Genomic DNA, 15,275 nt, shown 5'->3' on the forward strand with positions numbered 1-15,275 from the left:
TGTCCTCACTAGCACTCTCCAAACATTGGATCCTGTCTCCATCACTACAACCAAAAGCATTTATCATAGTTCTGCCTGGACTCTGAGAAAGAAAAGATATGATGGTCTAGGGGAGAAATTAGTATCTGATAGGGCTATCTTATTCTTCCTGCTGATTTTTATTGGATAAACAAGTGAAACAGAGCATTTTAATACACAGAAGAGAGAAGTTTGTTTTCACTGATGACTAAAACAATTATTCTCACATGTACTCACATAAATACTAGCACTTCAAAGCAATTAAGCTGTTCACTGAACAGAAAAACAATTCTGTAATGTTTTTAGCAATTAAAGTATGATTGGCAGAGTCAAAAACATAATGATTAGGTTTCATCAATTGAAGAAGGGTTTAAAGAAGGTGCAAATCATTCTTTTATTTATCTTTTATTAATATTTATCAAACTGTATAATCACACTATTTATTAAATAAATATTCTATCACTAGTTCGTTACAAAAAAATTTTGCATTACTGCCATCATTTTGTTTTTCATGTTTTGCAAGGGTTCCAACTGAAAGCAGCAAAACTGTGAATACACATTCATGTTCCCCTGCTCACACGTACTAAACTGAGCATTTACATTTCATATGGGGGCATTAAACTAAACCACCTCTATGACTGTGACTGAGTTAGAGATTTGATGCTTTAAATCCAGGGACAAAGTCCAAGGTGTACCTCAAATGAACACAGCTGTGAAGTCAACGTGATAGCTAATACAAATTCAGTGTTCCTTGGTAAGCTCTGCTTGTTCTTCATGGCTTCCCACTGATGATGAAGAATGCTGTGTAAAAGCTAACAAATGTGCATGTCCCCATGGTACCTTACAAATATAAATTACAGTGATCTGCACTCAGTCTGAGTGCCTGCTTAAGAGAAAAGGAGGATATTGCCTTGAGTTAGACATAGCTAATAAACAGAATGGCAATTTGCTTTTTTGCTTTACTACTTTCTGTACTGCATTATGATTTTTCTAGTTTTACCTAAATATCTAGATCAATAATGGCTAACTAAGTTTTGGCTATTTTTTTGTGTTTGTTTTGCCTTTTTTTTTTAATGCCTGCTCTGCAGGCAGATTCCATTTTTCATCTCTTTGCTGTCCAGAAAGTGCATTTCATAATCAAAAGAAATTATTAAAGATGAAACAGAGTATGCTATCCTCGAGGACCTAAGAGCAGCACCTGTAGACCTGGATTCAGAACTCTCAGTTGTACAGATAACAGTACTAGGAATGAGCATCAGATGCAATGAAAGCAGTTGTGTTACAATTGCAGTTTGAGGTAGCACAAGTATGAGGGCCAGCATTGGGAGTGAAAAGACAGTGTACCTGCTGCATTTTAATGGAGCTTGCCATTGTTTTGCAGAAAGTGATGTATGGCAGTCACATAACCTTCTGTCAAAGCATAGTCAGACACCAGGAGAAACCTAGAAAGTTGCCAAGCATCAAGTCTCCTGCTCAAGAGGAGCCTACAAGAGATAGATGTGCAATTTTACCAAGCAATGGTCAGCAGTAGCTTCAGATGCCTCCATTACAGTTATTAAAATGAGAATTCCAGTCCTGAGAATGGGTTTGTCTGGCAAGGAAAAAGAGACAGAAGAGTAAGAGGAAAGATACTTGAAGCTTTGGGTTTCAAGTTCACATGTATATGTGAACCATCATCTATCCATCCTCTTTGCAGCTGCATTTTCTGAGAGTTTCTAAGATTAATTTAATTGTAAAAGCCATTCAGAGCAAAGAAATTTTTGAAAACAGATGCATTTTTCCAGATTAATATCTTTCATTTTTCTGTATTTTGGATGCTCCTATTTCTTATTGTGGGGTAAACCATACGGTCAAGTCTGTAACAACTATATTCTGTGGGACTTTTCTTTAAACATTTTCTTAACAAGGTAAGATGTTAATCATGTACATCTTTTGTGTTATTTAGTCATAGCACATTCCTAATGCTCCCTCCCAAAAACATATGCTGAATTTACCCTCTCATACAGTAAGATTTATTCCTGTACATTTACCCAGAATGCTCTTCCCATAAACCCTGTGAGAAGGAAACTATTTAATTTTGGCTTTCCCATGTTATATACAATGTGTATAGTTAAAATTAATTTAATCTAGTAGAATTTGAATTTGGCAAAATGCCAGAAGGATTATACTAGAACTATAACAACAGTAGCAATAGCATTTTTGGAAGACTGAAATACAGTGTTATGACTAAGAGTCTTTGCAATACCTCATGCTCAAAAAGCAATCCAGATAGGGAAAAAAGCAGCAGAAATAATTTTAGGTGGAAAATGAACCAATAAATATTCCATAAACTCTCTCCATCTTTCTTTCAGAGATTATGATAGCAATTAGGACAGTATATAGAGTTTCTTTGATATTGTCTACGGATGCCAAGTCTATATGCTCAGTTGAGTTATACAATTCTTAAAATGCATTATGTTCAAATCACACTTTCTGAAGTGGTTTTCTGTTAGAACTACATCAAATGAAAGCATTATTACTGGCTTAAATGTAATTCAGTTCATCCTTGTTGTGTCAGGAGATGTTTTTATATATAAGGGAAAGAAATGAAAAAAATTTTAAAAGTCCACTAGTCATCATGAGGGTTTTTTAATATCATCAGCACTGCCATAAAGGCAGATGATAAATGGCACACTATTCAGAAGAAAGAAATGGGATGAAATTAGCATTGAATTACTCTATATTAATCATAGCCCTGTATTCTTGTCATTACAGGGAAAATAAAAGTTTGGCTCTTTCAGATTTTAATGTTTTCTCTCAGTCTTTACCATTATTTCTAGTGAGAGGGAAATAAGAAATCCATGTACTGAAGGAAGAACACAGGAATATTTTGGACTGGCAGAGTTGCTAAATTTTTATCACTGTTTCCAACCAACAGCAAAGCAGCACCGGTGAATTGGGTCCAGATGGTTAGCAACATTAATGTTTCACAATAGTAACCTAATGAAGCTCTTTAGTGCTGTAGCAGGTAAAGGCTTGAAAGGTTTATGGCAAGGGAAAAAAGCTTTGATAAATAACTTGAAAATCTGCCTCTTATTGCTTTCATAATTGTTGCTTCTTATAATGGCATAATGGAATGGCAAAGCACAGTTGAAAAAAAGACTAGAAAAGAGTAACTCTCTTTGGAGCTAATAGGATGTACAGTGAGATTTTTTTTTTTTTTTACTCCTTCTAAGATGAATAGCTACTTAAAAACCATTAAGCCCCTCTCAGACTTAAGGGAAGAATTTAAAGGTCTTTATTATAGCTAGCCTCTCTAGGGATCAGACCTAAAACATGAGAGATGCTCTGTGCAAGTAGAGAATAATAGTTTCTGGATGATTTAACTTAAAGAAGAAAATTCTGGGATCTCTCACATGAGCTTTTTTCCCTAATCCTGGTTACCTGTGAAGACCACAATCACAGATCTGGCGCTCTGTTTGCAGTAAAGGGGAAATCTGATGCCTGACTTCTTCAAAGGTCAGGAGCCCAGTCCTGCAGTGACTTGGATGTTTCTGGAAAACCAGGTTTTCAGTAAATGGAAATTTTAACAGAATTTTTTTCTTTTTTATATTCTTTTTCATTGAAGGTGGATATTGGCTGAAAAGAGCATCTGGGAGCTTTTCAGCCTTTGATCAGAAGTGCATCAGCTGTTTCCTTTTTCAGTTATAAAACAAGATAGACTCCATCCCCCCCGAGAAAAAAAAAATAGATTGTAGAAAAGAAGAAAAGATTGGCTGAAAATATTTTTCCTGTCAACATTTTTGTTTAAAACTTGGGTTGAAAATTTCACTTCAAAAAAAAAAAAAAAGAAACCATCTACTTCTGCTAACATTTTCTACTGTCAGTTTTCCAAACAGATGCAATTAGGAAAGTGTTGTCAGTTTCCCTGTGGGTAGGTGGACCTGGTGTGCATTATGCTTCCCTGCAGCATCATTCAATGTCTACTCGGAGCTGCTAGCATTAATGGGTCACATAGCAGGACTCAAATATTTAGATGCAACCTGCCTCCAGCCTCTGCTGGAAGAACAAACTTTAAAAGTGTTGGCTAACACTGGACTTTTGCATTTTCACAGTGTAGCTGATAAAGCAACAAAAGATATCAAAGGATATTCAGTTATATCCTATGGTAGGTACACAAAAACAATAGCAAAACAGGCAAAGTAAAAGGGAAGCTACTGAGGAAAAATCCATCAATCTGGTAACCATAGGCATTGCTAAAAGCACACAGCCAATGGAAATGGAGTAAGGCATATAAATAGCATGATGGGACTGAAGCAAAGAATTCTACATGCAATTGATTTAGATTGAATGCTATTATGCAAATAAAGCATTTCATTGCAAAGCTGCAAAGATACATTATTCTATTTCCTGCTGCTAAAATAGAAATTATTCAGGAGTTGTTTGCATAGCATTATTGAGGGGAGCTATACTTCAGCTTCAATAGCTCTAGTTTGATTTGCTGTTATTATTTTGGGCCGTACAGTCAACTCAAGACGGTTGCACAGTCCTGACTGCCCACTGCTGCAGGAACACTATTCTTCTTTTAACCTTTGATGGTTTAAGTTGGGAAAGCATTATAGACATTGATATTTGCTTGATTTGTGAAAAAAGTCAAGTCATAGTCCTCTTGGCTCTTTTCCCCAGCTGTCTTGGTTTCTTTTTAAGGTTCTCCTGGAAGAAATTCTATGCTTTCATACTAAAGCCAACATTTCATTCTCAGTTTCTACAGATCAAGTGATGAAATGTCATGTGTGAACCCCCTGAAGGCTGAGAAGAGAAACTCTGACTTCCCCACAGAAAATTGTGAACTGCAGTTTCTTACTGGCTGACAACACCTTTGATTCAATTTGTATGAAACTCAATTTCCTTATTAAAATGGACATTATTGTTCAAATATTAGAAACTCCATTTCTTATATGTTCTAAGCTGTACAATTGTCAGATTTTTATGGTTTAGATTGTAAATGTGGTTTTCTCTGGCTAATTATTGGTATTATTTTTTTAATTTTGATGTCTTAAAGGCCAATGTACTGTATCATAATAATATGAAGGACGTATTTAACAGGTGTGGAAAACACTGTATACAAATGTATATTTCTAAAAGCTATTTTTATGATTAGCACGTTTACTGTTTTACCATATTTAGAGTCAGGTGATATTGCCCTTCTTTGTTTACCGCTTAGTTCAAACAAGACCATTTTGATCAGTGCCACAATTAAATACATTGTATGGTATTTCCCATTATTTTATTCAATTTATTTGTCATTGGAAATAATTACATTTGGTAATAGAATAGCTTCTAAAAAGTGAAAATGTCAAAATAAGAGAGCAATCCTTGATAAACTGTAAATTGCATCCTCCTGTAAATCCTCTTCTTCAGATAAACCCTCTCTGTGATGCCATTCATCAGACAGCTGTTACAGCTGTTCTTGCAAATCTTTAAAGGCAGTTTGTTGCTGCCATATGGAAAGTCAGTCAGTCTCCTGTCTAGCCAGAAAAATTACTTATAGCCTGCCAATATCTGACAGCCTGAGTTAGCCTACTTACTACTTTTTGGGTTCTTTTCTGGCAGTAATCTTTCCACCCGCAAACTCCTAAGGCTCTCCTAAAAGCCTGAAGTTCGAATAATTATTATTACAGATGTAGGGGGAATCTCAGTATAGAATTTTATAAAAAATCATATTTCCTTTCAAACAGAATGGATGCACTATTTCTCTTGTGTTACTGAGACATTAAAGGTAAAAAAAGCATACGGGCACAAGGATTTCTTCCCCTAGAAAAGTACCAACTTGTGCACCATCCCAAAGTCAGACCTCTTTAGCATTGCAGGTGACATGAAACAAGGAATATGTATTTATTCATCCACATCTTTATGTGAATGGTACTCATATAGAAAGAGATGTCTTCAAAGCGATTGCAGGGTAAATAAATTATTTATTAGCTACAGCCTCCCAGGAGGGAGAGACATTAATTTAGGAAGTATCTTACACAGTCAAATGGAGCACAGACCCAGTCTGCAGCATTAAGTCCTGATCACTGAGCTCCATGACTGGGGTACTTGCTGCTTCAGATCATCCAGCACTACAAAAATGAGCTCTTGCCTTGCCCTTTCAAACATTCTCTGTAGGCTGAAAACAAGAGAAAACAAAAGGTATCAGAGAGACTTTTTAAAAGCTCTAACTTTAAATTTCTGTTTTAAAAAGCAGTTTCTGAGATGACAGGTTCACCACAAGTAGTGTGGATGTGAGCTGGTGGGAGCTCAAGGTCTCTGGTGAAGTTTCTGGCATGGGGACCATCAACAAAGGACTGATATTTTTCAAAAATTTGGAAGCAAAGTATACATTTTAATTACCTATTACTGAGTGAGAATTTTTTTCACTAGGTAGCTATATGACATTGCACTCTCAGTTATGTTTGTGTACCTTACATTTAGTTTGTCTATTGTATGTGGAGTTACATGGTTTACATAAGTGCTGAGTAGTACCCAGCTCCTTAAATAAGGAAAGACTAGTATAAGTAGTTACACCTGAGCATAAAGAACTGCAGCTTCAGAGTTTATCAGGGCTGACTCTCCAAGAAAAGTGCAGGAAAAAGATATTACTCCTTGTAAGTGAAATGTTAGGTCAAATCAGATGGTGAAATACTTCTCCATTTTCTATCTCTTAAAATAGGTTATGAACATTTTTAACTGTAAAAATGTAAACAGAATTACCATTTTGGGATTTCTGTCTTCAGCTGACAGTTAAAAATAAGGAACTCCAAACTTCAGCAGCTTAAGGGGCATTTAAATCATATAAACTGTTGGCTGACTTAAAAGATGCAGAAAATCATCGAAGGAGATCAGTTCTGATATTGGTGTTAATAAACTAGATATGAGAAACATCTAGGTATATTGTCTCTTCACCACTTCCGTTCCAAATGAGCTAACACTCACAGAAAGCAGTCAGATTTTTATACATTCTTTACAGTCATTACCCTTACAGTATAAACTCACAGAAACAATTGCACATTCATAATGTTGACACTGTTTCACACCACAGCTTAGGTCCTGATTATATTTTGAACACAAAAGTCATCTCTGATGACACCATGAGGCACTACTTCATTTGCAAGCCAGAAGATTGTTACCCCATGCAGCCTATTACTAGCAAGGTTTCTCAATGGCATGTTTGCTTAAAATCACTCCAGAGGATGCTGGTAGCTTCGACAGAGCTTACCTGTTCTCTGCTGTCCATGTTTGCAGTATGCTCAGTGTTGTTTGCCATCACCTGTTACTTGTTTGACATAAGTTTTGACAATTGTGGGATTTTTCAACATTGCTCATCCCTTGCAATCCCTACAGAGGAATAGGAAACATAAAAGATCTTGTCAATCAGTTTGGACAGTCAACAGTCATAAAATCCTTTACAGACAGTCCTGAATCAAACCAGTTCATTTTCTACACAGATAAATATGCTCTGTGTATTTCAGATGTTTGTTTGAAACATGGGCAGCTGCATGAATGGAAAATGTTTACTAAAAAGCTTTAAAGTTTGGATCAAGAAAAAATATTTTTACATTTGTAAACCCTTGTACTACATATTGTTGCAGTTCCTATTAGTTTTCTCTGTAGATCCATTTTTAGTTCGGAAAATCATTGTACTTAAACTATGTAGATAACTATAATCTTGTTAACAGTCCTATTTTTAATTGGTGCCACTGAAATTTAGATTTGAAATGTTCAGAGTTTGCCCATTAGAGAATATTGATGGTTCATTACAGTTTTCTTTAAAATGTTGTAACATAATTTTTACATGTCTGTAAATAAATATTTTCTCTGATTTATGCACTAATTCAGTTTTGAAATTTCTTCTCTTAAAATGTGACTCTAAGACACTTTCCAGGAAAAAATGTATTTCTCTCATGGAAAAATGACATTTAAATCTCTGTAGTACAACCATCCTTCACAAACTTTCAAAGCAGACCAAACAGAAGGAGGCCTTCATACTAAACTTCAGTAAAATGCATGAAAATTTTAAACCTGCTATCATTTTAATAGTTTGATAAATTTAAGCTCCAGTACTGTATTAAAAAATGACTGACAAGAAATGTGACAGACTTCCTGAAAAGAGGGAATTCTTCAGCGGAGTGAGAAAGAGGGAGGCACAGTGGGGATATTTCATTGAATTTAAGAAATGTTTTTTCTTAATCTTGGAAGCTTCTAAGTTTCATGTATCATAAAAGCAGTATGAACATAATTTATGAAAAACATGCCAAAAATAGTTATCATTTTTTGCTCAGTATCCAAATTTATTTTGCATTCATAGTTCCCTATTCCTTTCACAATGTGTTGCTATGCAGGCAAGCTAAAGAAAATTGGTCCACAAAGTCTATGAGAATGATTTTAAATTATATTGGTATTGTTGGGAAGCAAGACTGTTTTGAAACACAAGGTAAAACCAGCACAACTTGACAAGTTAGTAGAGTAGCTCTGAGCATTTCTCAGCAGTGAAATGTTCTGGCCATGAGAATGAAAGAGAAAGAGAAAATAAAGGCACTTGTGTACAGAAGTTAGAGCCCTCTGTTTACAATCCATGCCCTTACAAGAATCAGCTCTGGAAAACTGGTAAGAAAGTCCTCTGAGAAACTGCTTAGAAAAAATATTGAGTGCTACAGGGAATACATAGTTGCTGGGTTTTGGGTGGTGGAATAATAACCCATTTGAAACAAAAATTGCTTGAAGTTTTGTGGCTGCTATAATAAGTACTTTTTCCTGATTAACCCCTCAAAGAAAGATTTTTGTTCTACATTTGTGCAAACAGAATTAATCTGCAAGTATCACACTTTATTTTAACAAAAACTAGTTTGCAGAGCATCCATACCATATAAATCCCACTAACCAAACAAAAAATGTTTCTAAAGCTTGCATTTAAATATTTTTGATACTGTCCTGGCTACATGACTTAGCACCCTAAGGTAATGGAGAAAAAATTTGCATAACCACTCTACTGGTGCATTACTATATGTGAATATATCTATGGTATGTAGCTATGCATATGTGGAAAAAATACCCTTCCATTGCTTTGTGCTTTAGATAATTACTAAAATTAGAGAGTTGTGTAAAATAAGAATCAAACTCATCCCTGTTGACAGTCATTAAATGAGTACCTTCAGTGTCTATTCCAACTGGATTCTTAAGCAGAAACTGTGGTCAGTGTTCATTCTATGAGTAGTTACAGAAGCATTTAGCAAATTATTTAAAGAAAGAAGAAATTATATTGATGCTGATATTGCTGCTGCAGCAGGACCACAGTGGCACATGGTGGAGGAACAGAGGATTTGCAGCATGGCAAGGCTGCAGCTTGAATCTGGCGCTGAGACCTGAATGAGCATTAAAAGGATTTTACCTCAGAATGACTGAGGAGAGGGGATGTTTTACACTTGTACTCATTTTATATTTGAAGAAACCTCCCCTATACACTTATTTATTTTCACATCTGACAGCATGCCATGATTTTGATGATTCTTTCAAGGGGTAAACCTCAAAATTTTCATGTGATTTTGGTCAGATTTAGTGAGAATTCAACACTTAGCAATAAGTAGACAATCACATTAAACATTTACCCCTTCTTCAGGATTTTGTCCTTGGTGTTTAATCCAGAAGGCAAGGGAGGGATTTCATAAATCTGTTTACTTGAGTAATCACATTAATTGTAAATCTGTGCTTCCATTGATAGAAAAGCTATAGATCATAGAACCATAGAATGGTTTTGATTGGAAGGGACCTTAATGATCAGGCATTTCCAAGCCTCCTGCCCTGGGCAGACTTTTCATGAGACCATCCAAGATGACCTTGAACACTTTCAGGGATGAGACATCCACAACTTCTCTGTGAAACCTGTCCCACTGTCTCACCACCCTCACATTAAAAAACTTCTTCCTAAAATCCTTCCTAGATTTTTTTCTTTCCTTTTTTTTGCAACCTGACAGTGTTTTGTATTCTGGTCTCCATCAGTAATCTACATTGAAAAGACGACACATTTTTATGTAATATGTGATCTCAAGCAAATCAACATTGAAACATTTCTTAGTTCTATACAAAGCAACTTTCAGTGATAGATGTCAGGAGTTTTACCATGTTTGTGATTACATGCTGCATTACCTGTAATCAAAGTACCAGTGTATGAAATTGTGTTTTGCAAATCTATTCACTGAGCACTATTATTGAGCACTAGTGACTCTGAGAGAAAGTTTATCAGGTCTCAGAAACATAAATATGTTTTTTGACAGCAAGCTATAAAAAAATCAATTGTACTGATTTCAAGGATGAGTGACCTTTGAAATTTGGATTCTTCTGCACGAGGATCATTTGTAAGTGAATTGTAAATTCTGAGGGTTTTTTTTTGGTAAACTAACAAGGTGGGGAAACAGTAATCCAGGAGTGCTACCAGCTTTTATGGGTCTCATTTCGGTCAATTTGTTCTATGCTGAACTTGGATGATTCAAGTGATGTCACAAGATAACTTGATGGAAGCAGACAATGACAGCAACAAGAAAAATAACAAAAATCAGTGTCCAAGGAATTGTATATGGGCATCCACATAGACAAACTACATCGCTGAATTTGCCATCAGATGTAAACTTGAGGTTCAAGAAAAGCTCTGTGAAATTCCATTCCATGCAGAGCTACAAAGAGAACACATCTGCTGCTCCTGCTTACTCAAGGGAGTGAATAATCCAAGCAGATGTCAGATTTCCTGAAGCTTCCTAAGATAGCAGTTTTCAAATATGTCTTTACAGGGGACAATTTCAAACTCTTCCCAACATCTTAACCCTGCCTTATGTGGTCTCATATGTTAAACTATGAGTTTTTTCAGAGAGGACAAAAGCAGTCAAGTGGTCTCCTCCCAGGAATGAAGATAATGGCCAAATGGGTATGTGCGCACCTACACACACACAACCCATGGACCTGAAAATGGATCACATCCCATCTCCATGTTCAGGGCTAATGTCTTGAGGGCTGAAGTTGCAAGAGATTGAGCTCAGACGACTAAAACTCTCAGAGAGTTTATGAGCTCCTCTTTAAATATGGTTGTAGAGACTGTTTTTCATCATCAAACCTCAAGTAATTACAGAAGAAGAAGTTTGAATTATTTCTTAGCTACAGAGAAGGAATGTAGGACACGGAGAGGTCATTTAGCTCTCACAGACTTCTATTCTCTATTGGTAACAGGAAGAAGCTCAGAGGACCCTGGCCTAGTAAAATCATTACACATTGAAAGACACTGATGTTACAATTCATCATATCTTTGTGTTTCCTTATGGGCAAAATTCTTAAACCAAATATTTCACATCAAGCTGGGTATAAATTTTCACTGCTGTGAGCAGTTAGCAGAGTAATGGAGTTTAAATCTTAAATCACATTTTCCTTTCCAGCAAATTCCCCAGTAGGGGTGGTTCTAAGTTGACCGTGTTAACCAGGTTTTGGAGCAAATATTGTGCAAAACCAAAATTATTTAATCTCTTCAAGCTAAGAGATTGCCTTCAGCAATGATAATCAGATTTTAGTGGTCTCCATACCAATGAAGGTGAAAATTTAGAAAAGCCTTCAGCAGCAAATACAGAAATCCATAAAATTAAGAATGCACCCCACTGAGGACTGGTTTGCAGGGATGCTGAGAAAGTTATGCTCACATTTGTGATTGACATGTATAGGCTTTACTTACCATGAATCTCTACAACTGAGCAAAGATCATGCTACTGTAGCATGTTGCCTCTCAGGAAAAAATATTTCTACTTCCATATTTTTGCAGATATTTTTGGTTTAGAAAAATAAAAAACTTACTGAACTATTAATTTTAGTACATTTTCTCTTTTAATTTAGGCAACACTGTATGCTTTAATACATAAAAATGTCCAAAGCACCTGGCTGAAAGATTGAGCACATTTACACAGAATAACATTTACACATAGAGTATGAGGGAGACACAAGCTGGTAAAGATCTGAGCCAATGAATCTAAAACTGGAGCCTATAAAATCACAAGATTGGAAAGATCATCTGTCCAGTGTCAGCACAGCACCATCATAATCACATGTGTATCCCCGAGTGCCACGTCCAGATGCCTCTTGAACACTTTCAAAGATAAGGCCCCACCACCTCCCTGGGCAACTTATTGCAATGCCTGACCATTCTTCCAGTGACTTTTTTTTTCTAATATCTAATCTGAACCTCCCCTGGTGCACTTTAAGTCATTTCCTCTTTTGATACATCAGAACAGACCAATCCCTACCTCACTACAATCTCCTTTCAGGTAGTTGTAGAGAACAATAAGGTGCCACCCTGAGTCTCCTCTTCTTCAGACTAAACAACACCAGCCACCTCAGTTACTCCTTATAGGACCCTTCACCAACTCCGTTGGCCTTCTCTGGGCATGCTCCAGCACTTTTTGGAAGAGAGGGGCCCAGAACTGGACATAGCACTTGAGATGTGGTCTCACCAGTGCCAAGTGTAGCAGGACAATCACTTCCCTAGTCCTGCTGGCCACTGTTTTTCACACAGGCCAGAATACCATTGGCCTTCTTGGTCACCTGGGCACATGCTGGCTTGTGCTCAGCTGCTTTGACCAGCACACCCAGCTCCCTTTCTGCCTGGCAGCTTTCCAGCTACTCTTCCCCCTCTCTGTATCAGTGCAGGGAGTTGTTGTAGCCCAAGAACAGGAGCTGACACTTTGCCTTATCAAACGTCATGCAGTTGTCCTCAGAACATTGATCCAGTCTGTCAAAATCTCTCTGTAGAGCCTTCCTGCCCTCCAGCAGATATACACTCCTACCAAACTTATTGTTGGCTTACATGAGCGCACGTGCTACCAGCTCAGGTTTTTCAGCCTGTCCACAATTCCAAGTAGGGCCAAGACTTTCTCTGCATCTACTGGTGGACATGTGCCTCAGCTCCAGACAACACAGCTGGACAGGAGGATCTCCAGAAGTCCCTTCCTACCTCAGAAATTCTGTGCTGCTGTGTTTCCGTGTTATTGTAAAGTGACATACTTAAAGTCTACATTAAAAAAATGCTGAAAGTGCATAAGGAGAGTGCCAGAATCAGCACGTAGCACCCATGTTATGTATATTCTCAATCACAAGAATCTCTTGTCTATATTTAAAATATTCTCATCATGATCACTTATTGAAGCAGGAACCTTTTATCCGAGTCCTGCAGTTGCTGAAGGCATACTCAGCTTGCTTCCTCTCATCCTATTCAGGATGAACATTCATTCATAGCCATTGAGCACTTAATTCACACCAAGAGGAACAGTTTCAGCTTGAAAGATTAAGAAAGGGCTATCTCAAAAAATTCTGCATCCCTGCCTCAAGGAGTCTGTAGTTGCAGACTCAAAGTCTCTTAGGTGGTGAGGGGAGCTGATCCTGTCAATTCCATCTCTGAACTGTCTGTGCTATGTAATGAGCTGCTGGATAAAGAGCTACAAGAAGAGTGGGATTGGGTAAGCACTGATCCCAGCTGTTCCCACGGAAGAGAAATATTCCTGACATCCATTGTCAGATGAATGCCAAGATGACAAGCTTCAAGGAAGGAAATAGCAAATGGTAGTGACTGAAGGGCACTGGTGAAAGATGAACAAAGGAAAGACTCAGAGCGAGAGACCAGCAAGACGTTGCCAAGGAACCAGTGCTTGTCCCAAGGAACACAACACAGAAGTATGTGCATTAGGAAGGACATTAGAGCTGTTGAAAGGCAGAGTGAGAGGCTGTCCTGTCGCCAAAATGCCACTGGATGAAAACCTAGGTTTTGTGCAGGATCCAAACTAGAATATCCAAATACATACATGAAATAATCATACCGAGTATAAGGTGGGGGTAGTTCCTGTGTGCATACAGGTGGAGCGTGGGCATGAGCTGTGTGACCAGGGCACACAGAGTTATCAAGTCTATGGAAATTTAGCCCAGATGCAGACTGAGCATTTTCTTGCTTCCTAAACCAAAGCTGTATGGGCAGGACAACAGCTGAGGGGGGGCTCCAAGGACTGCATGATTTAGCTGTGACACTTATATAGATGTTTTCCAGTGGTTGTAGTCTTCACAGCTGAGAAATATTGAGAGATGAAGAGTCCTACTGGAGTCAATGGCAATACCACACACTCAAGTCCTCAGGAATTCTCCCTCAGGATCCCAAAGCAGACACCCCAAGGAAGCAATTTAGATGACTAAACACTGATGTCTAGTACCATTTTAGGTCCTCCTTTAAGTTCTCCACAAAGAAATAAGGCTCACATAGTCCTGACCATACCTGCCACTTCCAGGAGGATGTTTCAATTCTGCAGGACTTACTCAGAGTCTCAAAACTTCAGTTTTGAGAAGGATGTAAGTTTTGGAACAATTTCAATATTTATAGGTATTTATGTTGCTGAATGAGACTTCCAATTTTTACTGTGATGTTTTGATAGGATAACTGGAGGAAGATGCCTGTAAAAATGGGCCAAGGTAGGTAAAGTTTTGAATACACTTTCAAACCAGAATCTGTAGCTGAGTAATTCAGATTCTTATCAACAGCAGTTTTCAAAAGTCTGTTCATATAACAGAGAATTTCTTGTAGGAACTCATAACTGGAAACCAGGTTGGACTAAGCTTATAAAAAGTAAGCTGGCAGCAAAAATTAATCAAAGTTATTGGTAAGTCCTATAATAGTTAAGTAAAGTTGGAACTGAAACCCTGATTTTGTTACCCACTGAACAAAAAGGATTAGATGTAGCATGTGCTAAATTATCCTTTTATCGCCTGTGAAAGAACACCAGACTGTGGCACCTATCATTGCCATTAGATGAACTATACCTCAGTCACACCTAGCCTCAATTATTGCCACAGTGCAAGCTGCAGCAGGTGATTTTAGAATATACCCCAGCCTGGCCGTCTTTGTACTGCTGGGCTCCCAATTAAAAGAAAACTACTGAAAGCCATTATCTCAGCCTAGCACTGTAGGAACTTGAAAAATAAGAATCGTTTCTCACCATGAACTGTGAAATGAACATAAAAGTGCTGTAGACTTCTTTTTCTTTTTCCCTTTTCAATTACAGGTTCACCTCTGGTTCAGAGTTAGAGACACTTTGCTTGGTAGTTACACCAAAGCAGCTCTGCCACCCAGCTGCAAACCTGGCTGAAAAGCACTCAGCCCTGACCAACACAGTCATTTTCAGTGATGGGAGGGCTGAGTCCCAGAGGCAATTCCTACCACGAGGGCTGTGGCA

At 37.6% G+C, this 15,275-nt stretch overlaps 1 protein-coding gene across 6 annotated transcripts in view; it reads left to right on the forward strand.

The window, feature by feature from the left end:
• RALYL (RALY RNA binding protein like) overlaps positions 1–5,734 on the forward strand; it is a 368,805-nt gene extending 363,071 nt beyond the window's left edge. For 5 of the 6 annotated variants that reach the window (XM_030971294.1, XM_030971296.1, XM_030971291.1 and 2 more), the window contains one exon: positions 4,760–4,919. In XM_030971294.1, coding sequence (XP_030827154.1) covers positions 4,760–4,777 — 18 coding nt within the window. In that variant the 3' untranslated portion in view covers positions 4,778–4,919. Of the gene's footprint in view, positions 1–4,759 lie in introns of all 6 variants that reach the window. The other variant, XM_030971292.1, reaches the window with a different exon arrangement.
• Positions 5,735–15,275: the final 9,541 nt, after the last annotated feature.

Source organism: Camarhynchus parvulus, chromosome 2 (assembly GCF_901933205.1).
Source record: "Camarhynchus parvulus chromosome 2, STF_HiC, whole genome shotgun sequence".
Taxonomy (NCBI): Eukaryota; Metazoa; Chordata; class Aves; order Passeriformes; family Thraupidae; genus Camarhynchus; species Camarhynchus parvulus.